Below are 22,864 nucleotides of genomic sequence, written 5' to 3' on the forward strand. Positions count from 1 at the left end.
TGGGGTCAGAGGGGATCTTTGGAAGGAATTAACTCTGGGCTCAGCACTTGGAGATGAGCCTTTGTCTCCTGGTTTCTCAGCTAAGCTTGTGGTTATGTCTGGTTCAGCCTGAAGGATGAGCCAGTCTAGGGGTCTGGCAGCTTTTGGCTGGGGAAGGTTTCTGGCCTCTGGGATTGGCTGCCAAGCCAGAGTTCTCTCTTGCTGGCCCAGAGCCCCAGCTTCACATCCAGCAACTCTACAGAAAAACATTTCCCCCTCCTCATGACCTTCTGCCCTCTCACTGTCAGACCTTCCTGCCAGCTCCCAGGAACCTTCTCCGTCCACATTTTGCCAAACCCCTGGGGCCTGGCAGACTGTGTGTGTCCAGGCAGTGCAGAACCCTGTGGGCTTTCTTCCAAATCCCTCCGGGCCTGATCCAACCCAGCAAGGAGGAGATTCAGGGCCCCCTGGGGCAGCCCCCCAAACCCACTCATCAAGACCAGCACTGGCCTGGCCCAGAGAACAGTGCTCTGAGCATTGGGATAGCATCCTGTGCCTCTGCCGTGTTGTCATTGGACTGCTCATCCCTGTGAGTTTCCAGAACCAACATTTCTTCCCGGTCACAGCCCCTGATCCCCCAGTTCAGAGCTTGGAAAGTTCTTAAAAATCAGAGGCTGGCCATCATTGCTAAGATGGAGAGACAGAAGCTCATGGACAGGCAGGGTCATCCCTCTGTAGAGAGCTTCTATTAGGAAGAGCCCAAAGCCAGGTAGGCAACCCAGAGACTAGAGGAGAATACAGTCTAAGGTGGGGGTGAGTCAGGCAGACCAAACCCCAGCTCGGCTACCTTCTCACTCTGGGACTTGGGAACACGGTTTCTCTGAGCCTCAGTTCCTTCATCCACACAATGGGGATAATAGTTCCTACCATGCAACGTTGCTGAAAGCAAATGCGATTATATATGTATGGGGCCTAGCACGATGCCCGGTACGCAGGAAGTGCTCCATGTGTGTTGATTATCACCATGGCTTTCTTCCATCTCTTCCTCATGGAAACCAACCTGGGCCATTAACATTCTTGATCGAAAAATGGAACAGCCATATGGCCATGCCCACTGGATGTCCCCGGCCAACTTGAAATCTCCTCCTGGCACTGGACTGTCAAAAGGCACATCCTATTGGCCAGACAGCCAATAATCCTTGACCTGAACTGTCAAGGGCTGTGGGGCTGTGTTGGCGCCAGTGTGAGGTCAGCCAGGCATCTTAGGTGGGAGACGGGGAGAGGAAGCGGTCAGTCCCTGACCACCCTCTGTATGTCAGGTACCTGGCATGTCTCAGCCACCTGCCTCTCCAAGTGCTTGGATGCATGAAGGGCTTGGCCCATTGCCTGGTACTTGGTAAGCGGCATTGGTAACTTTCAAGGTAGCCTGGAGAGGAAGAGGCAGTGAGTCTAATGAGCAGAGCTTATTCTAGAGCCAGGCTGGGGTTGCCAGGCTGGGTCCACCTCTTCTGGGCTGGGCAACCCCAGGCTCTTTGATTTTCACCTCTCAAAAAGGAGATGGTATCAGGGCACCCTGGTGGGGTTAAGGCCAGGCTCTGTGAAATCATGCCCGTGTGCACTATACCCAGTGCCAGGGAGTGTGCCCAGGAGGTGCTAGCTGCTGCTCTTGAATCTTCCTGATTCCTCCCCATTCTGAGAGAGAGAGGGAGAGAGGTGTGCTCATCCCTGTTTGACAGATGAGGGAACAGGTTCAGAGAGGTGAAGTGAGTTGCCCAAGGTTGCACAGCAAGCAAGTGATTGAGCCAGGATTTGAACTCAGATGTGGGCCCTGGGTCCCCCTCCTTCTCCAGGCCTTTGAGGACCTCTGGGGGGCTGCCAGGCGGTGCTGACCCTGGCTCAGCCCCCTCCCATGTCCTCCTGTTGCAGGTCATCCTTTTTCAGTACTGACACTGCCGGCACTTCCGCATCTGTCCATGGGCGACCTGCAGCTGTCCCTTAGCCGCTGAAACTCGGAGTCTGAGCTGCTGCCAGGGATCACCCGCTCCGCATCCACCCCTCATCTGCCATCCTGCCCGCCGCCAGCTGGGCCCCTGGGCCTGGCCTCCCTGTCTCCTGCTGAGAACCAGAACCCACCAGGAGCACTGTGGAGCCCTCCTCCAGGAAAGCAGAGCTCCCTGATACTTGGAGCCAGGGTGAAAACAGCCTGCGTTTCCCATTTAGACAGGAGTCGTCCTCTTCAACTTAAGCTGATCACAATAGCAAAAGGCCGAATTGAATTGCGTGACGCCAACAGCCTTCCAATTTACAGGTTTTCTTTCCTCCCGTGTTGGCCTTTGCTACTTCCTTGGAACCATCTCCAAATTCTGAATAGTCAACAACCCCCAGTGTTATCCGCTCTGTTGCTTTTGTCTGGAAGACTCTACAGTGTTTGTGGGATGTCCCCAAAGGAAAGCTATGTTCTAATTTTATCATTTCCATCTGTCTGGTTATGTCAAGTTAATTCAGAGAGAGAAAAGACACTGACCAATCCTGAGAGGCCCAACAGGGCAAAGATGCAGACCTCTTGCCCAGACCAAGAGGCAGTGGGATAGGCAGGGGCTGGGTGGGGGGGTGGTGGACAAAGACCTCCATTAGTTCGGAGGCCCAGGAGAAGGAGTCGGCATGTTGGGCTGGGAGGGGCATGAGCCATTTTAAGGAGAGGAAAGAGGAAGCTCGGGGTGTGTGTGCTGGGGGCCCCGCTTTCCCCCAGTTATCCAGCATATGTGCGGAGGCATGGCAGAGGTGGGTTTTGATCTGTGTGGTGACATTTCTGAATGTCTGGACAGGTTACACTTGGGGACGCTTCTTGGCTACTTGTTGACTCCCGATGGGTGGGGCTGCTTGGGCCACATCTTTTTTTTGGCGGGGGGCAGGGGTGTATCTCCTGAAGGGACTGGGGAATGGAGCCCAGGGAAAGGGCAGTCAGAGCATTCATTCTGGACCCATCTCTGCATAGAAAGAGGGTCCTGATGCTGAGTGAGTGTGCCAAGCCCAGGGTTCTAGCTGGCACTTCTGGGCTTCTCCAACAACCCTGCCCAGAGCCAGCCCCACCTACTCCTGAGAATGCGGGCCAGACAGCTGTGCTCACACCCTCCCTGTCCTGCTACTCTCCCCCCGCCCCCACAAAACAAAAGGGCTCGTGCTGCACAAGACCATGATTTATGTTTTCAGGGGACGCCCATTTGTCCCAAGGTTATCCTGTAATTTTAGAATTACTTTGTGTCCTGATGCATTTCCCACTAGAGGCTGCTAGTAAGCATGTTTCAGCCCAAGTCATCCTTCCTGCTTTGGTTCATCTGGTATGTTGCTTTGGGAAGGAGACTCTAGGACAGGGAAAGCAAGTTCATGGTACACAGGTATCTGCTGTCCCTGGTTTCACCCGTGGCAGACATCGATAATCGATTGCAGCACTATCTCGCTGAGTCTGGATAAGGGTTCAGAATCCAAATGCTTGAAGTTGGCGCTTAAGATGAAAACTTATATGCCATTCTCGCTCTGGGATCTGGAAGGAGGGCTGGGCCCGGGTGCAGCTCCCGAAGGGAACCTGCTCTTTTTGCTTTCAAAGACAGTTCCAGCTGACTCAGGGCAAAGAGAAGGCACCCCTCCAAATGCAGTTGGTGCAGCTTAGTGCAGAACTCACCTAGTGAATAATGTGTGCCTAGCCCTGTGCTCGGAGCTGACCTTAACAGGAGCAGCTGGGCCCGATCCCTGGTGATTGGGGAGCTCTAACTTTTCCTTTGCTTTCTGCTCCCAGTGATCGCAGTCCCAAGCAGCATCATGTGGTGAGTGGCCAGCCAAGTCCTGCCCGGGGTCACCTAGTACCACTCTGCCTTGAGCCTCCCCACCCAGGGTCTGTTCCTTGCGTGGATCACGTGGTTGTAGCATGTTGCGGTTCAGACATGTCTCCACTAGCCTGATAGAGCAGCCTGAGAACCTCCAGGCCATCAGGACTATTTATTTAAATACAAAGCAAAAGGGGGAAACACACATACACACACGGAAAAAAAAATTGTAAGCACTTTTTTGTAAAACCAATGTCTGTTTTGTTACATACCTTTCATGTTGTGCTTTGTAAATGTCTTATTTGTGTAATAAATAAAGTTAATGCAAGTAGAAGTGCTGGCACTGACCTCCAGAGCACAACAGGATTCCATTTCTTTCCTGTTCTCTGGTGAAGGGCTCAGGCTCAGGCCTGGCCCCCAGAGTAGCAGGGCTGCTAGACAGTGAAACCCCTTCCCAGAAGGTTGGTTCTGTTTCCCAGCTAGGAGGCTGAGCAGGGTAAAGGCATCATGGTGGGTTTCTTCTCTAGTCTGTGCTGTGCCGGAAATCAGACTGGCTGGTGTCCTACCACACTCCCGACCACACTCTGCTGGGCCCCGTGCTGACATTGCAGGCTCAGAAAAGAGCCCGGGAGAAGCTCTCAGTCAGGCAAATGCTGTAGACAGACGGATCCCTCCCCATGTTCTGTCTGGACTTGGGGAGGGGGGCACTTGAGCTGTATCCTCAGATGAGAAGGTCACAGAGTAAGTCCACGAGAGGAGATGCTGGGAGGCCAGAGACGGAAGCATAGAGGAACCTGACTGGGAAATGGGGTGGAGTGAAGGGAATATGGACTGGAGACGAGGGTGACAACTGGCCTGGTTGGGTTCCAGAGCCACTGTGTAATCTAGGGAGCAGGCATCCTGCTGCTGGTTGCCGAATTTTCTTTTAATGGCAGAACCGTTTGTGGAAGCCCAGGCTCACCAGGAAGGGAGGAGACTGGCTCTGCCTGGTGCGGAGGCTTCCCCAGCAGACCTTGTAGCCTGGAACAGTCACTCAAGCCTCGGCTCAGGGTGGCCATGGTCCCCGCCCCTGCAGGGCCCCTCTGTTTAGTTGTTGCATGCTCCATCCCTGACCTTACCCCTTCCCTCCCTCTCCACTCCTCCAATCCATTTATCAAATGTTGATTTAGATATATGTGTATCTTTGAAAATAGTTTTAAGTTTGTGTGTCTTTCTTTACATGAATGTACTTTCTATTTTCAAAACATACTTTGGAATCCCCCGGTGGCCATCCCATCCTATCTCCTGAGGGGACTGTTGCCTTGGAGGGGGAAAGGTGATCTCTCCCCCACACCCCACCCCCTCCATCCCCTCCATGGCTTAGCTGAACATGCCCAGACCTCCCTTGACCCCTGGCTCTGCACCAGCATGCCACTCATGAGTCCCCAGTTCAAATAGCTAGTTTCTTGTCCCTGTAGACCTTGGCAGAGCCCTCCTAGGCCTGACTCTCTCTCCTGGGCAGCCCCTGGTGAGCCACGGGACAAGGTGCAGGCAGTTGCAGGAGCCAGTAGCCTCTAAGATGGGAAAGCTAGGCAAAGATCCAGGATACCTGTGGCCCAAGTATAGCCCTGGAACATGTTACCACTTCCTCTGCTGGTTTTCAGCTGACACATAAGATCCCTGGGGGTGATTCTGAAGAATAATTACTCTGTACGCACAGCTAAGAAATTAGTTTTTAAAGCAAGCACATACCGAATTCCTGCTAAGTGCCAGCTCCTTGTATTGTTTCATTCAATCCACACAGCTACCCTCTGGGTTTAAGCATTATCATACCCATTTTACAGATGGGGAATCTGAAACTCAGAGATGTGAAGTGACTTGCCCAAGGTTGTATGATACTTGTGATTGAGCTGGGATGTATGATGTGTATGATGCCAACACTGGATTCTTTCTGGGGCACCGTACTGATTCTGTGCTTAGGGTATGAGACCCAGCTAGGGAAGCTTCAGAGAGGGAGCAGCTGCTGTGGGCAACCAGTTCTGCACTTACAAGATACCAGCTGTGAACCTGGGCACAGTCATCCTGTCCTATTGCTCTGTGAAATCAAGATTGATCAGGCAGGCTGCTTGTGGTTAAAAAAAAAAAAAAAGTAATAAAGCTGGCCTTTATCTTCAGAGGGACTCAGATTCAAATGCTGTATGACCAAGGTCAGGTCAAATCTCCCTGAACCTCAGATTCCCCCTCTGTAAAGGTGACGTTAAGCTCTCTTGTACAAAGAAGGCTATTATGAGGAGCTGAGGTAATACACCCACGCTGCCTGCACCTATGAATTGCTCATTCAATTACATGTATCTGTCATTATAAAGTGATGGCTCTCAAACTTCCGTATGTGTAAGAAATAGCTGAGAATGCGAATTGCTGGGCCCTAATCTCAGCGATTCTGATTAGCAGATACTAGGATGGGGCTGAGCATAGCTAGTTCACAATTTTGCTGAGGTGATTCTGACACAAGTGGAATGAGGGTCCCATCCCAAGGGATAGTCTAAGGAAATCAGGGCCACTGACTGCAGACAACCTTTATTCCTAGAGTCCAAAGTCAGGTCCTAGAACTATATAGCCTGCCCCCCGCCCCGGTCTAGCCAGGGCCAGGCGCACAGAAGGAAGCCTGTGATGGAGAGGCGACAGCACTCACGACTGGGGCTCAGGGCCCGTGGTCTCGTCCAAGCCCTTCCGACACGTCCGGACAATCCACTCATGCTCGTCGTCATCTGTAAGGGAGGAGGGGGAGCCGGTCACGCTTCGTGCTGGGAGCCCCCCAGGCAGGGTTTCAGGACTGGGGTGGTGTCAGAGGTGGACGTTGCTGACCGGATGGAGGCAGGCGCGACATCGTCAGGCTGTTCTGAGCTGGGCCCCTGCCCAGTGTGACATCCACTTAGGGCACCCCTGGGACAGCTGGTCCAGGCCTTAGCTTATTCTCCAGGTTTTCCATTCTGGACCCTTCAGAGAACCCATGGTTCCTCCAGAGGGCCTACGCTCTCTCTTTGCTCGGGTCCTTTCGGTGGGGAGTAGAGAGGAGAAGCTGGGGGCCCTGCAGGCCCACACGTGTTTATCTCCCTCAGCTCAGTCCTCGGGGCCACACCTTTCTGTGGACAAACCAACAGGCTCGGAGGACAAGTTGTCTGTCCACAGCCATGGGATAAGCACGTGGGAGAGCCTAGAACTTGAGCCCCAGGAACTTGTCTGCATACAAGGCCTGTGCTGTTTTGAAACCTGAGAGAGAAAGTGGAGGAGGGACCACAGCACGCCATCAGCCTCTCTCTGTGCCAGGCCCCTCTGCAGACTGACTCTATTTTCATTTTTCCCCTTTATCCCCTAAACCCACGCCCAGCCCCTCCTCTCACCATGACTAGAGACCCACTCCAGTGGTGGGATGTGTACCCCTAAAAATGCATGTAACTCTGTAAAGGATATCCTGCTGTTTTGTGTGCAAATGTGGTTTTAATTTACACAAATGGCATTGTGCTGTGAGTTTCATTGTGTCTCACTTTTTTTTTCCACTCAACACGGCATTTTGAAGATCTGTTCTCATTGCGATGTGGACATCTCGTTCTTTGCTCCTGACCACTGCCTAATATTCCATGGTGAATTTCCAGCTACTCATCCTCCCTGGGTGGGCACGAAGGATGCCTCCACTTCCCATACCAGGAATGATGCTGGGACAGATGCTGTGTTCTTGGGCACATCCCTTGGTGGGTCCGTGGAGAATTTCTCTGGGGCTGTATTCCAGGAGGAGGGTCATGGAGTCGTGCACATAACTCCATTCACCAGCACTCTCAGCAAAGCCCGTGTTTTTTTTTCCCCCAGCACCGCATTGCCGGCCAGCGGTCCCTCCCTTGTTCATGCCCACTTCCTGGGGACAAAGAGGACCGGCCCCAATCCCTGCCTTCCTGTCTTGCCTCCTGTCCTCCCCGTGTCTAGCTCAGTGCTTCCCACCTAAGAGATCGGAGGATGGAATTACTCATCCTCCTTGGGTGAGAATCCCATGGGCAGAGGAGCCTGGTGGGCTACAGTCCATGGGGTCGCAAAGAGTCGGACACAATTGAGCGACTAACACTTTCACTTCAACACTTGGGTGACAAACGGCAGAAGCTGGAGATAAAAGACACTCCTTGAGAGCCAAAACATGGGAAATCCCACAGAAATCCTGCCCTCCATACTACAGCCCCCCACCAGGAACCCCCTTCCTCTTCCGGTCCAGGACCCAGGGAGACAAGACTTTTTGTCAGCTTACTGTGAGCTTTATAAATGCTGGATCTCACTGAGTCTTTTGTGAGACCCCAGTAGGGTAGGGGGCTTCCCAGGTGGCGCTAGTGGTAAAAAAAAAAAACCAGCCTGCCAATGCAGGAGACCTAAGAGACATGGGTTAGATCCCTGGGTCAGGAAGAACCCCTGCAGGAAAGCATGGCAACCCACTCCAGTATTCTTGAGTGGAAAATCTCATGGACAGAGAGACTGATGGGCTACAGTCTATAGACATGTAAAGAGTGGGACATGACCAAAGCAACTTAGCTAGGGGAGATTGCTCCATTTTATAAAGAGGACAAGCCTTGCCTTATATGCATGGCCAGTGGAATTTAAGCCAAGACTCATCAGACGCTGAAGCCTGACTTTCCACCCCAGGGCAGGCCTGAAGGTGCCAGAAGGCGAATCTGCTCCCATGGAGTACCCTCCTCTGTCCCCCACCCCCACTAGATCTGTCTGTGACCTCAGGACAAAGGCTCACCGCCTGCAAGCTCTGGCCTGGGAGGACTGCCCTCAGCAGCTGGTGGGCCTCAGTATCCCCTGGGGAGGCTACCGGGGAATCCTCGCGTGGCTGCCAACCCCCTCGCCCCCGGGTGGGGGGTGTCGAGGAAAGCTCGGCACACAAGGAGTTAAGCACTGGTGAAGCCCACTTTTGCCACACCGCAAGCAGCCTGGTTGATAATTACAGTTCTGAAGTCTCCAGGCTATTCGAATCAGTGCAGCTGCAACCTCTTCAGCGGTAACCCTGAAACCAGACCAACGGGGTTTATTGTGCTGAACCAGTCCTCCGGCCCCTCCCTGATAGTTACAAATTGACAGCAATGGACTTAACAGCCCTCTTCACTACCCCTTTCACTCTCTACCTGGCCGCTCAGCCACCAATTTGAATCACAGAAGCCTCTCCTCCCAGCAGCTGCTCCCCAACCCTCCCTCCACCTCCCTGGCGCCTCGAGGCGGCTCCCCTGGCCCTGCCACGCCAGGGTGAGGCTGCCGAAGCACATTTCATCAATATTTAAAACGGAATTAAACCTGCAGCTTTGATTAATGCCTCCCCGATCCCAGGAGTTGTGATTACTATTTTGCAAATTGCGATTGTTGGAATATGCTAATATGATTGTCTGAGAACATCTTCACCTTCTCAGATAATTCCCCCCCTTCTCTTTTTTTTTTTTTGGTAGGAGGAGAGGGGGAGAGGAGGGGAAAGAAAGATGGGGAAAAAACACCCCACAAACTCTTTAATCAATTGTAAATTATTACCCTCGGCACAATTGCTGGTGGTTCAGAGGAAGGGGAGGGAGATTTCTGGTTTGGTGCATTTATCTTGAAAAGTTTTGGCCCCCACTGGCCCAGTAATTCCACTCTGGGATGTTATCCTAAGGGAATAATCTATTTGTCCCAGTACTATTTAGAATCAAGAAAACTGAAATAACCCACGCTTCTAAAACAAGAGGATGATTACTTTGTTGTACATTCATTCACTTAACAAGTAATTTCTAAACACTGACTATATGCCAGGCATACAGCTATAGTTTGGTGGTGGAGGGGGGACACCAAGAGCCACGTGAGGGGATGTTTAACAGCTACTGAAAAAAAATATGAGTATGCAGTCTATATAGCAATGTAGGAGAAATGTTTCTGATATGACAAGAAACAAAAAAAAAAGGTGGAAGGAGGTAAGAAACAAAATTACATAGTATAATCTGTGTACAAATTATGCACAGAAGAAAAAAATAATAAATTGAATGGGAATAATGGTCAGCTCCCAGCAATAGGGCTAGAGAGGTTCTTCTGTTTTGGGTATTTCCCAAATCTTTTGTTAATGTGTATCCACAATAGAAAAAAATAAAAATAATCATTGGCTTTTTTCCTACCCTCTAATTTAATGCTTTGGTAATTTCATGCATGTTAGTAACTGAAGTAAGATATTCCTAGGTTCCCAGAAACACCAATAGGTTCTTAAATTTGTAAAAAGTAAAAAGACCCAGCATAAAAATATTGGTAAAAATTCATAACATTTGGCGAATAGGCAAATCTCCTGTGCAGAAGACTTCCAAATAATTTAGGTGAATATTCTGCCCTTGAGGAGACTGGGCATGACTCCTTATTCCCTAGATGTGGGCTGCCTCCTAAAAAGGGCTTCCTAAATAGTGACTTCCTCCTAAAAAGGACAGTATAGGAAGGGGGTGGGAGAAAAAAAGGAGTAACTTTTCAGTGAAGAAATCTGACAAACACACCTCGTCCAAGTGATCAAGGTCAATGTCAGCAGCGATAAGTTGTGTGGATGACAACGGCATTTACTTTCTCCCCTAAACCCATAACCCCCGTCCAAGGATGTGAAACCCATCAGATAAATTCCAGTCACGGGGCATTTTAAAAACACTCCTCAAAAATGTCATCGAAAACAAGGAAAGTCTGAGAGATGTTCACTGTCAAGAGGAACCTAAGGTGATGTGACAGCTGAATGTAACGTGGTGTCATGAGCGGGATCCTGGAACAGAATAGAGGCATCACGGAAAGACGGAGGAAATGAGGAGGAAGTACGCTGTTACTAATATATCAACGCATGCTCAGTCACTCGGCTGTGTCCTACTCTTTGCAACTACACGGACTGTGGCCCGCCAGGCTCCTCTGTCATGGGATCCTCCAGGCAAGAAAAACACTTGTTTTTAAAAAATGCCTGAAAATCCAGCGTGCATTGTAAAAGGTGAGATTATCGCATTCTCCAAGAGGAGTGGAAGTCTTTTCACGCACCCAGCCATCTAGAATAAAGTCCTTCACACTCTTTTCTCTTTCCTGGGCCCTGCACATCACAATTTATGAGCCTACACAAATATGAACAACAAACTGGTGGTTACCAGTGGGGACAGGGAAGGGGGGAGGTGCAATGCAGGGCTTAGTGGGGAAGGGTTAGTATGGGATTGTATGAAGTCATGTATGAAACCTGAAAATTGTCAAGAATTTAAAGAATCTTTCATTCAATTTAAAAACTGTATGAGTCTATGGTTATTGGCAAATTTCCTTACATATTTTTCCCTCCCACTAAGCATAAACCCAATGCAGGTATGTGTCTCATTGACTACTGCACCCAGCATACAGTAGGTGAAGTCTCGAGTCAGTCTGTGGCCTTCTGATTTGTCTCTGATTGTGATCAACAAACATTCCTGACACCTGTTTCTTGGCATCCAGGTCTCAGCTCAAATGTTGCTTCTGTGATCCCTGATCCAGCCACCTTCACTCCCAGTCACTCTATCCTGAGGCTTTCATTCTGTCTCCTTCATGGTGTACAGCTCTTGCTGCAATTTTCTTGTTTATTTATGTGTTGTCCATCTCCCCATCCCCACTGTGAGTTCCAGTGAAACCAGGGCCTTTTTCACTGTAGCATTGTCAGACCAGTGTCTGGCACGTAAGAGTGCTGAGCCCACATCTGTTGGATGAACGAATGTATGAATCAAAAAGCCCAATCCTGTGGCCTGTCGTGTGCCTAGTGCTGGGGACAAGGGGATTGAGACTCAAAGGCTTGACCTAGGCACTCTACTGCTTTAACCTGTCTGCTCTTGGGGCACAAAGATATCTTTCCTTTTCTCTCTCTTTTTTTAAGTTGGTGTATAGCTGCCTTACAATGTTGTGTTAGTTTCTGCTGTACAGCAAAGTGAATCAACTAGACAGATACATGTATCTCTTCTTTTTTGAATTTCCTCCCCATTTAGGTCACGACAGAACACTGAGTAGAATTCCCTGTGCTGTGCAGTAGGTTCTCAGCAGTTATCTATTATGTACGTGTGTGTGTCTGTGTCTGTTAAGTCTCTCAGTCGTGTCTGATTCTTTGCAACCCCATGGACTATAGCCTGCCAGGCTCCTCTGTCCATGGAATTCTGCAGGCAGGAACACTGGAGTGGGTTGCCATTCCCTTCTCCAGGGGATCTTCCCAACCCAGGGATCAAAATCGTGTCTCCTGGATTGCAGGCAGATTCTTTACCACGTGAGCCACTAAGGAAGCCCATTACATACATAGTAGAGTTCAGTTCAGTCGCTCAGTCGTGTCCGACTCTTTGCAACCCCATGAATCGCAGCACGCCAGGCCTCCCTGTCCATCACCAACTCCCGGAGTTCACACAGACTCACGTCCATCGAGTCGGTGATGCCATCCAACCATCTCATCCTCTGTCGTGCCCTTATCCTCCCGCCCCCAATCCCTCCCAGCATCAGAGTCTTTTCCAATGAGTCAACTCTTCGCATGAGGTGGCCAAAGTACTGGAGTTTCAGCTTCAGCATCATTCCTTCCAAAAGAAATCCCAGGGCTGATCTCCTTCAGAATGGGTTGATTGGATCTCCTTGCAGTCCAAGGGACCCTCAAGAATCTTCTCCAACACCACAGTTCTATAAATATATATATATGTCAATCCCAGTCTCCCAATTCATTCCACCTCTTGGGCCACAAAGGTTTCTTTAATCTGGTTCTCAAACTTTGGAAGTGATCCCACTGTTTCCCATATCCCTTCCCCTGCCTGACCCAATGAGTCTCACCCATCACCAGGAGAAAGAGGCATCTTATAAAGATGAAAAGGGACTGGGAAGAGAGACTCCACATCCACCTGCAGGGTCCCCTGCCAAGAAGTCTTCCCTGCAAAGGCTCCCCACTCCTTTGCCTGGACTTTGAGGCCTTTCCAGCTGGCCTCCCCGGCCTGCCTCACACTGTGAAATGCAGCCACCCTGTTTGCAGTTGGCCACAGACAGGTGCTCAGCGCCCCGTGCCTTTGTACATGCCACTCCAGGGAGGGGGACACTCTTCCTTTCAGCAGAGAGAGGCCCAGGGCACATCCCATTTCTGGACCCTTCTGGATGTAAAAGTGAAGGAAGACCTCAACATGAGTAATAACAATTGCAATATATTTTAAACACAATTTAACAACGTCATATTTTTAACACAAAGAACCAAATGCAACATAAAAGTGCTATTCTAGAATTTCTGTCAAAGAAGTAGAAATCCACAGTGCGTTAAGGACGGTATGGTCAGGAAATGGGGCTGCCTGCGTAAACATGGTTTTCTTTCAGGCCTCACACGGTTCTGACTTCAGGCCCTGAAGAACGTGTGTCCTCCAAGCCCTCCTCCCCCGCACCTGGGCCCTGCCTGGAGGTCACTTTCTCTGACCCAGGTCGAGGTCATGGTGTTGGTCACGGTCACCCCTGCCAGCCAAGGGGAGCCATGATCAATTCACTTCTGTTCTTCAGAGCCCAATGCAGATCAAGCACTTAAGAAGTATTTAATAAATACAGGGCGAATGAATGAAGAAAGAAATGTAAATTTGGGGACATAAAAGTAAGAATCACCCTGTGGGATTGAGACAAAGGGGAAAGAATTTCTTCCCCACCCTCAGCAAACGGAGCTGAGAGGGCAAAGCAGACATGCCAAGTGCAGGGCCCAGGCCACTGGCTCCTATTCCTTTTCTGTCTGGAGGCCATGGACGGGGCAGCCCCACCGCATGGGGAGGGTGGGTTGTCTGGGCTCATACCTGGGCGCCAGCCACACTCAGGAAACTCAAAGCCCTGACTGGCCTGGGGCCGACCTCACAGTGAGAGCAGGCCTGCACAGGCCACCGAGTGTGGCCCAGGTCACCGGGGGGTGGCGTTCGTGCAGCCTGCAGGTCGGTGCAGGGCTAGGGGAAGAAGTGTCTTGCAAGTCGAACAGCAAATGCAAGGCCATCTTGATTCCCCTGATGGCTGGCAGGGAGACAGTGCGGCACTGTGGGTTAGGGGCATGAGCTTTGGAGTGCGGCAGCCGCTAGCTTGGAGATCTTGAGCAAGTGGCCTCACATCTGGGTGTCATTTCCTCGTCTGCAGAGGTCCCTGCCTGGAACAGTCAATGGAGATCATTTCCAAAAAGTGCTTAGTATGTTGCCTGCAGGAAATGCGCCCAAACCAAAGACAGCCAGAAACTGTCATTGCAAGGTGGGACTTCAGGCACCTGTGACTGCACAGCATAGGCTGGAAGGAGTTCTGGGTCCTATGTGAGCCCAGCTGCCAGCCTGCTGGGTGATCTTAGACAAGTCACTGCCCCTCTCTGAGCAGGCTTGTCCATACAGGGGGTTTCACCAGACCTCTGGCAAAGGGCAGAGTGGGGACTGGTGGGGCTGAACAGCCTTAGGTGGGTACCCAGGAGGTACGAGGTAGGATCATCATTTTGATGGGTCCTTAATTCCCAAACTGGGTACCTTCAAGGGAGCGTTCTTAAGGAACTCAGCACCCCTGGGACTTCTGGTTCCCTACGGGCGGTGCAGGGAGGAACCGGGGAAGAGGAGGTCTTTACAAAAGAATCAGCATCATAAGGATCAAGAGCTGCAGCTCAGCTAATGATTTTGTTCAAAGCGAGGGGCAGGCCGGGGCAGGCAGGCCCAGAGAAGGCAAAGAGGTGGATTCAGGTTACCCACAAGCTAGATGTCGCTAGCTCTCGGCACGCCTTTGGGCCAACCGCACCTGCGGTCACCACCGCTCTGCAGCGCCCACCCGGCGTGCAGGGGCCTCGGGTGGGGATTGGGAAAGGGAAGAGACCAGGATGAAACGAGGTGTCCAGCCTCGGGAAAGGGGACAAGGGTCACAGTGGCCGAGCACCCGGGAGGTGCAGGGCTCTGTGGGAAGAGGGTCACACCTGTCCCCTCCTTAGTGCGTAAACGCGGTTGTCCCCAGTTAGGACAAGGACATGGGGGCTTAAACGGCGGTGAAAGCACGTCCCTACTTCATTCCACCAGCGTGGAGGGGAAAGGCTCAGCGTGCTGGTGTGGGCGTCACCCTCACTGAGGCTGGCACAGCGGTGTGCTTCCCTCCAAGTGTGAGTGTCTACCCCCGTGTGAGCGTAAATGTGTTCAAGCATGCATCGGCATGTGCTGAGTGTGTAGGCCGCTGTGTCTGTGGTACCTGGTGAAGAGAAGAGAGTGTGCCCCTTCGGGGATCCTCAGCCTGCGTGTGGCACGCGGTGTGGGAGACACGTGCGTGGCAGGCGGTGTCTGAGTGCCTGGGTCTGCGGTGTGTGGTCAGATGTTGAGGGAGGGGGTGCATCCCACCTGCAGTGACAGCCTAGCGCACATCGAGAGCACCAGGCCACGCCAGGCTCTGGGGCAGGAGCTGGAGCGTGAGAACTGCCCTCTTTCCCCAGGGTCGAGGCCAGTGCACGCTCAGACGCGCTTTGTGAACTGTGGCTTCGGGCTGGGGTGGGATCTGCATGGCAGACCTGGCGCCCCAGCCACAGGAGGGGAGCAGGAGCCGAACCTGAAGCCCCAAAGTTCAGCCACACCCTCTGTGCAAACGCAGGGCTTTGGGAGCTGGCGGGCAGGGCTAGGCCCCTGGTGAGCCAGTGCCCACAGTGAGGGCGGTCACCAATGCCCAACAAGAAAGAGGCTTTGAACTTGGCTGGCAGCGGTGTGGCCAGAGGCCAAGGCCATGGCGTGTCCAATATTGACTGAGGGATTGCTGCCCAGGCAGAACCTGCTATTGGGCAGGAAGGGAGGCCCAGGTCGCTCTTGCTTCCCCGAAAAGGAGCATCTTCTGGGCTGGGTGGGTGGAGGTCCTGGGGGGGAAATGAGGGGGTGCGGGTGAGGCCAGGCTGCTTCACCCACTGGGAATAGAGGGGCAGAGCCCAGCACCCACAGGCTTGTCAAGGCCTATTCAAGTGTAAGAGACATGGGGAAAATGACTGACTTGGGAACTTGAAAAGGGAAACTGCGACACTGAAATTAATAAATGTGATAATTAATGCATTAAGCCTGAATTAATGATTAAATTTAGAAACCCAAACAATGTTATTACACTTGAAATCAATTTGTGGGCTTGGTTTCCTCAGTTTTCAGAATTCTCCAGTGTGCACACAAGCTTTCAAGAAATCACAGCCAATTGTTAAAGTCTTGTAGTCAACCAATCCACCAAGCAAAGTTTTCAAAATCCTTTTGGGGTTTTAACAGCAAAGAATGATATTCAACGTGGGAGTGTGGATATGTTCTGTTTATGTTGAAATGATTGGGGTGAGACCTCCAGGGTCAGATCTAGGGCTGGATCGGGCTGTAACTGGGGTGAAGTGAATCTGGACAGCAGATACAGTGGCCTGGTATCAGGAAGCACATCTGTGTGCCAGGCACATGCATGCACTCTGCGTGCCGAGCTCACGTGATTTCCATACCAGCTTTGTTGTGTGTATAGTTGGTGATGGCTCAGGTGGTGTTTCCTCTGCTCCAGCTGGTGGGTAAGGTGGCACTAGTGGTCAAGAACCGGCCTGCCAATGCAGGAGACATAAGAGACGTGGGCTCAGTCCCTGGGTCAGCAAGATCTCCTGGAGAAGGGAATGGCACCCACTCCAGTATTCTTGACTGGAGCATCCCATGGACAGAGGAGCCTCGTGGGCTACAGTCCATGGGGTCACAAAGAGTCAGACACGACTGAAGCAACTCAGCACACACAGCACATTCACAGCACAGTCGGTGGGTAAAGGGGGAAAGTGCCCACAGTCATCATGACCCTTGAGAATCTCCAAGGAAGGCCCCAGCCTGGAGAAGGACATCTCACGAAAACGTCACACGTGATTCTGACACTGTTGGGACAGAGTTATTCCTGCTGTTGCGGTCCTGATGGGCAGCTGGCCTGAGTTTATGGGCCGTATTGGTAAAAACAAAATTACACATCCTTAAATACTAGGATCAAAAAAAATACTAGCATCAGCCCATGTGTGGCAGGTGTACCCAGAACAGGAGACCACTAACTCACATGTTCCTGCTCACTCCAGAGCACATGCGTGCCAAGCAGGGGAGGCTGCTAAGTCACAGCATCATTTCTATTGTCATTCTTCTCATTTCCCTGAGCCCCACTTTTATTTTTCAAGCACTCACAATGGCATCTGCTTTCACTAAACATGTTTGTGATGCCCGGCCACTGTGCACGGGCAACACTGGGAAGCCAAGGGAGGGGCCCAAGGTCAATGGCTGGCCCTCGCTCTGACCCTCTGCTCCCTTTCATCCCTGCTCCCTTCAACCCCTGCTCTCCAGCTGCATGTAGACAATGGACTGATAGGGACAGGCCTGGCGGTTGGGCCTGTCCTCCAAGTGGCAGATGCTGAGGGCGGAATTAAGTCTGAGACAGCGAGGATGGCCAGGAGGAATGTTAGGATGTTAAGGACCTGGGGAACTCAGCAAAAGATGTGAACTTGGTTCTCACAGCAATCTTGCAAAGTCAGTGTTTTCATCCTGATTCACAGGGGAAGGTTTGAGGCTCAGCGAGACAGGGTTATATGCCCAAGCTGACTCTGCTAATGAGGCGCACAGGCTCACACCCAAGTCTATCACTTGAGCTGCAGCCATCAGCCACTACACACTCTCCTGCAAAATCCTGTGCAGCTTTACTCCTCACTGTCTGAAGGGCTGAAGCTCAGCTCCCTGACCTGGCGTTCAAGGCTCTCTCCCACCCTGGGTCCCTCGGCTTTGAACATCCAGCTCAGGCACACTCCTACACACCTGTCAAAGTCCACTCTGTCCATCACTGCCTAAGGGAGGTCTCCCTTGACTACTCCTCTGTCCAACACAGTATCGGGTCTCAGGTACTCCATCCTGAGTCCCTGGGCCCCTGCACCTCTCCAGGCCTTTGCTCATGCTTTTCCTTCCCTTCCGTGCGGCAAAACCCACCTCTCAAGCTTCAAAGCCTAGCCATACGCCACCTTTTCTAGAACATCAGCTCGACTACCCTTGGGACACACTTGCCCTTTGCTCTCTGCTCCCCCAGCACACTGTGCTTCTGGCTCCTGGTACCAGCAAAGCACGGGCACTCCAAGTTTTTTGCAGAAAGAATCTCATATCTGATATTCCACATTAAACATGAATATAAACATCATGGGGAATATAGAATTATGTTGGACTTATTTTTATAGTTTGTTATTTTAACTTCTGACCTATATCTTGAGGGGTGGGAGGTTCACTACAGCCTTTTAAACACCTAGGCTCTAGGCTTCTGTCCAGAGTGCCCATCCTGGGTCCTGGAATTGACTACTTATGCATCTGTTCCCCACCCCCTCCCCCGACCCTGCCTTGGCATGGGGGGTTAGGGGGAGGCAGTAGACACTTAGCTGGCCCCCAGGTGGGACCCTCGTACCTGTAGGGGATCAGTTAAGGCCCGTGTCTGAGGTGATCTTAGGGGGTCTGAGGCTCCAGATGAATAAGAAATGATGAGGGTGACGGGAACACATCCAGAACATTACCGAAAGCAAGCTAGAGAGTTTAGGGATTTCAGGCCTCCAGCCCAGTTTTGAAATTGGCATCAAACGCTGGTGGGAGGAGGCCAGAGGGCACCTTGCCAAGGTCACTCTGGCTCCTCTCTTTGGGGCATGGGGTTAAGGAGACCCTGCCTCTCAACAAGCACCAGCCCCTGGGATAGAAACCCCAACTGCGATCACCAGCAGACATGAAACTCCTCATCACAGGCCCCCACATCATCTCAGTAAATACCACAACCCTGGAAGAAAGGTCCTAGTTCTACCCCCATCTTTCCTATGAGGCAACTGGAAGCTCAGAGAAGTGAAGTGACTAGCTCGAGGTCGCAGAGTGGGCCAACAGCAGAGTTGGGGTCTGAGGCCAGATCTGGCAGGCTCCCCAGACGGGCCCGCAGCCCTGCAACGCCTCTCCTGGACCTGAGGTTGTGCAAGGCTCGCAGCCAACTGTCCAGGGCTCTAGCACGTGTGCTGAGGAAGTGAGATGAGGCTCCTGTCTCCTGGGCTCTGGCCTTGCAGCCACTTCTATTAAAGGAGACAAAACAAACCACACTGGTGCTGGCCCGGGCAGACTCCGGCCACGGAAGGGGAAGCTGTGTCCTCTGGATGCTTCCAGGAGGCTGCTGCGGGCGGGGGTGGGAGAGGGGGGGGAGCGGGGGATGTATTGTTGTCAAGAGTCATGTGGGCACAACGGCTGGAAGGGGAATTTCCAGGGCCTTTGGAATCCCAGTGTGGAGAGAGGTGGGCAGGGAGCGATTCCCTCAGGTCAGGGAGGGGCAGCAGGCTGCCATTTCTGGAGCGAGGACCCTCACAGGGGGCCCAATCCCACCCTCTGGTGGGGGTGGGGTGGGGAGGGTCTAGTGTTTTTCTCCGGGGAGAAGGCCCACAGCTTTGCCAGACTCTTGGAGAAGCTCATATTGGTTCAGAGCGTGGCCACCGGTATCAGACACACCTGGTTCAAATCCCGACCCGTCCCTTTACTAACCGTACCCATCAGTAAGTAACTTACTCCCTGAGCCTCAGTTTCCACCTCTGCCAAATCAAGATAGTGATGCATTCCTCAAAGCACCAGGGTGTGGTGAGTCCCTGGTGCAGTGAAGGCATTTGATAACTCAGAATTCCCTTCCTACCCCTTCAGCTGAAAGCAGATGCCGGGATCTGGGGCCGGCGTGGGCATTTTATTTGGCAGTTACGAGGGTGATATTATCCCTCCACAAAGCCTTCATTATGGTGCTGCTAACAATACCGCAGATAAGGCAGGCACGGCCCTGCGTGCCAGCCTGCAGGTGATTATAACATTTGGGTAAATTGCCTTTTGTCTCGCGGAGAGATGACAGCGGGAGGGGGCGGGGCAGGAGACTCGATCAGCCATTTTGCAGAAACCGTGCCGGCAGTGGGGGAGGAGGGGGAGCAGGGTGTGTGTGTGTGGGGGGGGAGGTGGGCAGCCTGGGTTTGCAGGAGGGGTCCCGGCTGGCAGTGGGAAGGCGAGTCCAGCTGCAGATGGACTGTGCGGGGTCGAGTACCTCATCCCCCCTTGCTGGGTCTCAGCTTTCTCATCTGTCTGATGGAGGCAGAGGCTTCAAGATGAGAAGAGTCTTGGTTTATTGGTGGCATTGAAAGACTCCTGTTCTTTGGCCAAGTTTTGAGCAATAAAGTGGGCAGAGAACTATCTAGGGGAAAAGAGCCACTACTACCATCTTACACTCCTCGGGTGTTTTAAAATCTCTGGGCCACCAGGAAGGCCCTCAGTTCTTTCTTTCACTAGTAAACAGCTTCTCATTCAGAACCAGCTCAAATGTCATCCTTAGCTCTGAGTCAGCTAGACCTGGGTTCAAATTCCAGCCCTATCACTTCTTACCTGAGTAACAAAGCATTTCACCTCACCTCAGTTTCATCATCTATAAAATGGAAATAATAAAGACAACTATTTTACAGGATTACTGTGAAGGTTAGGTAAAAGAAAGTCAATTATTGAAAGTGCTCAAACCAGTGCCTGGGACATCATAAGTACTTAGTCACTGATGGTTATTATTATCACCTAGCTTTTTCACCTGGACTATGGATACCTTTTTATATCAATACGTCCATTCCTTCACTGCCATTTTGATGGCTGCATTCTATTTTATTGTAAGGATATATCATTTTTTTTTATTTAATGAATTCCCTCCTGTTGGACATCTGGGATGTTTCTGGTTTTCAACTGTTTAAATAATAACTGGAGAAACTTTAGACGACCAAGTGGTCTTTCACTTCCAGGTGCTCACTACACAGCTTTTTAAAAATTAGGTTGAAAGTGAAAGTTTCTCAGTCATGTCTAACTCTTTGCAACCCCATGGACTATACAGTCCATGGAATTCTCCAGGCCAGAATACTGGAGTGGGTAACTTTTCCCTTCTCCAGGGGATCTTTCCAACCCAGGAACTAAACCCAGGTCTCCCAGAATCTCGCAGATTCTTTACCAGCTGAGCCACAAGGGAAGCCTAAGAATACTGGAGTGGGTAACCTATCCCTTCTCCAGCGGATCTTCCAGACCCAGGAATCAAACTGGGCTCTCCTGCATTGCCGGTGAATTCTTTACCAACTAAGCTATCAGGGAAGTCCAAAAGTTAGGTTAGGAACAGATAAACACCAGTCTCTGGGAGCTCCATGCTCAGGACAGAGAGTTTTGGAGTTGGTCAGGCAAAGCAGAAAGAGGCAAAGCTCTGAAGACAGATGAACTCAAGTGTGAATCCCAGTTCCTGCCAAATTCCCTGGGGAAATTCTTTAGTCACATGGAGCCTCACTTTCCTCATTTTTCAAACAGGGTTCATGTGAATACGCCCCTCTCCTGGAGTTGAGTGTCTGGTGCAGGGTCAACGCTCAGTCAAGGCCAGCTGAGTCACCCCACTCCAATATCCTCTCCATCCTCATTCTGGTAGAGCCAGCCGCCACCTCCCAAAGTCTCCGAATCACCCATGTGGGGTCACTCTCTGGACCACCACTCACACCCCTTCTTCCCATTGTCCGTTTCACGCGGCGTACATTCCAATGAAGCTTGTGATCTTGATTTTAAATTCTGTCTGGAAACCACAGGTTCAAACGCAAAGGGGCTCTATCCGCAAATAATCGCTGGTATGCGATATTTTTAAGAAGCCCGAGCCATTGTTTCTGATTGAAGGAAAGTTGGTGCTATTTTGAAGAGCAGCACGATTAAGCAGTGGCGTTCTCTCTTTAACTGTTGGGAATTATACGCTGTTTGAAAGATTTGTGAGCTCTAGGACATTTGCCAGATGTGCTTGATTCGACATTTCAGACAACAAAGGGGATAATGTTGGCGGGAATCTTGACGGCATTTCTGATGATCAGGATATTCTCTGAAGATGGTACTGAGACCTTTCGGGGGAAGAATTTCAGCTTTCATATAAACTAATTTGGGATGCTCACTCTCTGTCTTTCACAAAGCAAATTTAGTTCATTGTTAGTTGTATATGTTAAAATGGTTACGAGGGTTTTTTTCCTTTGAATATTAATAATGTGCCTTTCATCTGAGACACGCGCATGGGGTGTCATTAATTGCAGGGAGGGAGGAAGGCTTAGTGGTGCAGTTATTTTGCAAATGATTCCTGCTAGTAACGTCGAGGCAGGCAACGGCTCCATGAAGAGACACACGTACAGGGCGCCAGCACGACTTGGGCACATCCTTCCTGAGAGGAATGCAGGGATGGGGGGAGCAGTGGGGGGTCTGCCCACAGTCTGCAAAGGATCCTTTATTAAAAAAAGGTAACATCCCCTTTGGCGACTGTGCTGGTTTTGTCTCAAGGTTATCAAATGGACCTTTTCATTCATTTAGAGCGTTGCTGAGTTCCCGCTGGTGCCAGGGACTGTGCTTGGTGCAGGAGCACCTGTGAATGAGACACAGCCCGGTCTGGGAGCAGAGGTGTTGAGCAAAGAATAAGCTAGGATGGGGACTTCCCTGGTGGTCCAGTGGTTAAGACTTCATGCTCCCAGTGCAAGGGGCCCGGGTTCAATCCCTGATCAGGAAAGTAGGTACCATACACCACAGCTAAAGATCCCACATGCCGCAATGAGGATCGAAGATCCTAAGTGCCACAGCCAAATAAATTAATATTAAAGAAAAGAATGAGATAGACCACAAAACTGGCAAGCAGAGGAAAAGGATAGGGTTTGGGTAGAGTCGGGTTTGACTCTTGACTCTGTCACCAGCTATGTAACTGGGAGGAAGTTATTAACCTATTTGAGACCAGATCGTTTCATTGCAAACTGTGGCTCAGGAAAAATTTCTCCCTTGGGATGGTGTGAAAAGCAGAGAAGATAAACAGGAAAGGTGCCAAGTGAGGGCCTGGCGAGGCGCCTTCATGTCCCGCGTTCCTGCCCAGCTTCGTGACCCTGAGCTGTGTGTGCGCAGCTAAAACCGCGTGCCATGCTTGCAGGGCTGCAGGCAAAGACTCATGGCCTTCTGCTGTGTGCTGAGCATGGAGAGATGAGGACTGTGGTGGGGGGAGGAAAGGGGGAAGGACGTTTTCGGCTGGGGGAACAGACGAAGTGAGAA

At 51.3% G+C, this 22,864-nt stretch overlaps 2 protein-coding genes across 5 annotated transcripts in view; one reads left to right on the forward strand and one right to left on the reverse strand.

Annotated features, from left to right (window-relative positions):
- The window catches only part of LHX6 (LIM homeobox 6), a 25,950-nt gene extending 21,802 nt beyond the window's left edge, over positions 1-4,148 (forward strand). For all 3 annotated transcript variants that reach the window (XM_027966473.2, XM_027966474.2, XM_042245741.2), the window contains one exon: positions 1,906-4,148. In XM_027966473.2, coding sequence (XP_027822274.1) covers positions 1,906-1,926 — 21 coding nt within the window. In that variant the 3' untranslated portion in view covers positions 1,927-4,148. The remainder of the gene's footprint in view (positions 1-1,905) is intronic.
- MORN5 (MORN repeat containing 5) overlaps positions 3,936-22,864 on the reverse strand; it is a 36,519-nt gene continuing 17,590 nt past the window's right edge. Inside the window, exon 5 of one of the 2 annotated variants that reach the window (XM_027966475.3) lies at positions 3,936-6,547. In XM_027966475.3, coding sequence (XP_027822276.2) covers positions 6,468-6,547 — 80 coding nt within the window. In that variant the 3' untranslated portion in view covers positions 3,936-6,467. The remainder of the gene's footprint in view (positions 6,548-22,864) is intronic. The other variant, XM_015094204.4, reaches the window with a different exon arrangement.

Source organism: Ovis aries, chromosome 3, assembly GCF_016772045.2.
Source record: "Ovis aries strain OAR_USU_Benz2616 breed Rambouillet chromosome 3, ARS-UI_Ramb_v3.0, whole genome shotgun sequence".
Classification (NCBI taxonomy): Eukaryota; Metazoa; Chordata; class Mammalia; order Artiodactyla; family Bovidae; genus Ovis; species Ovis aries.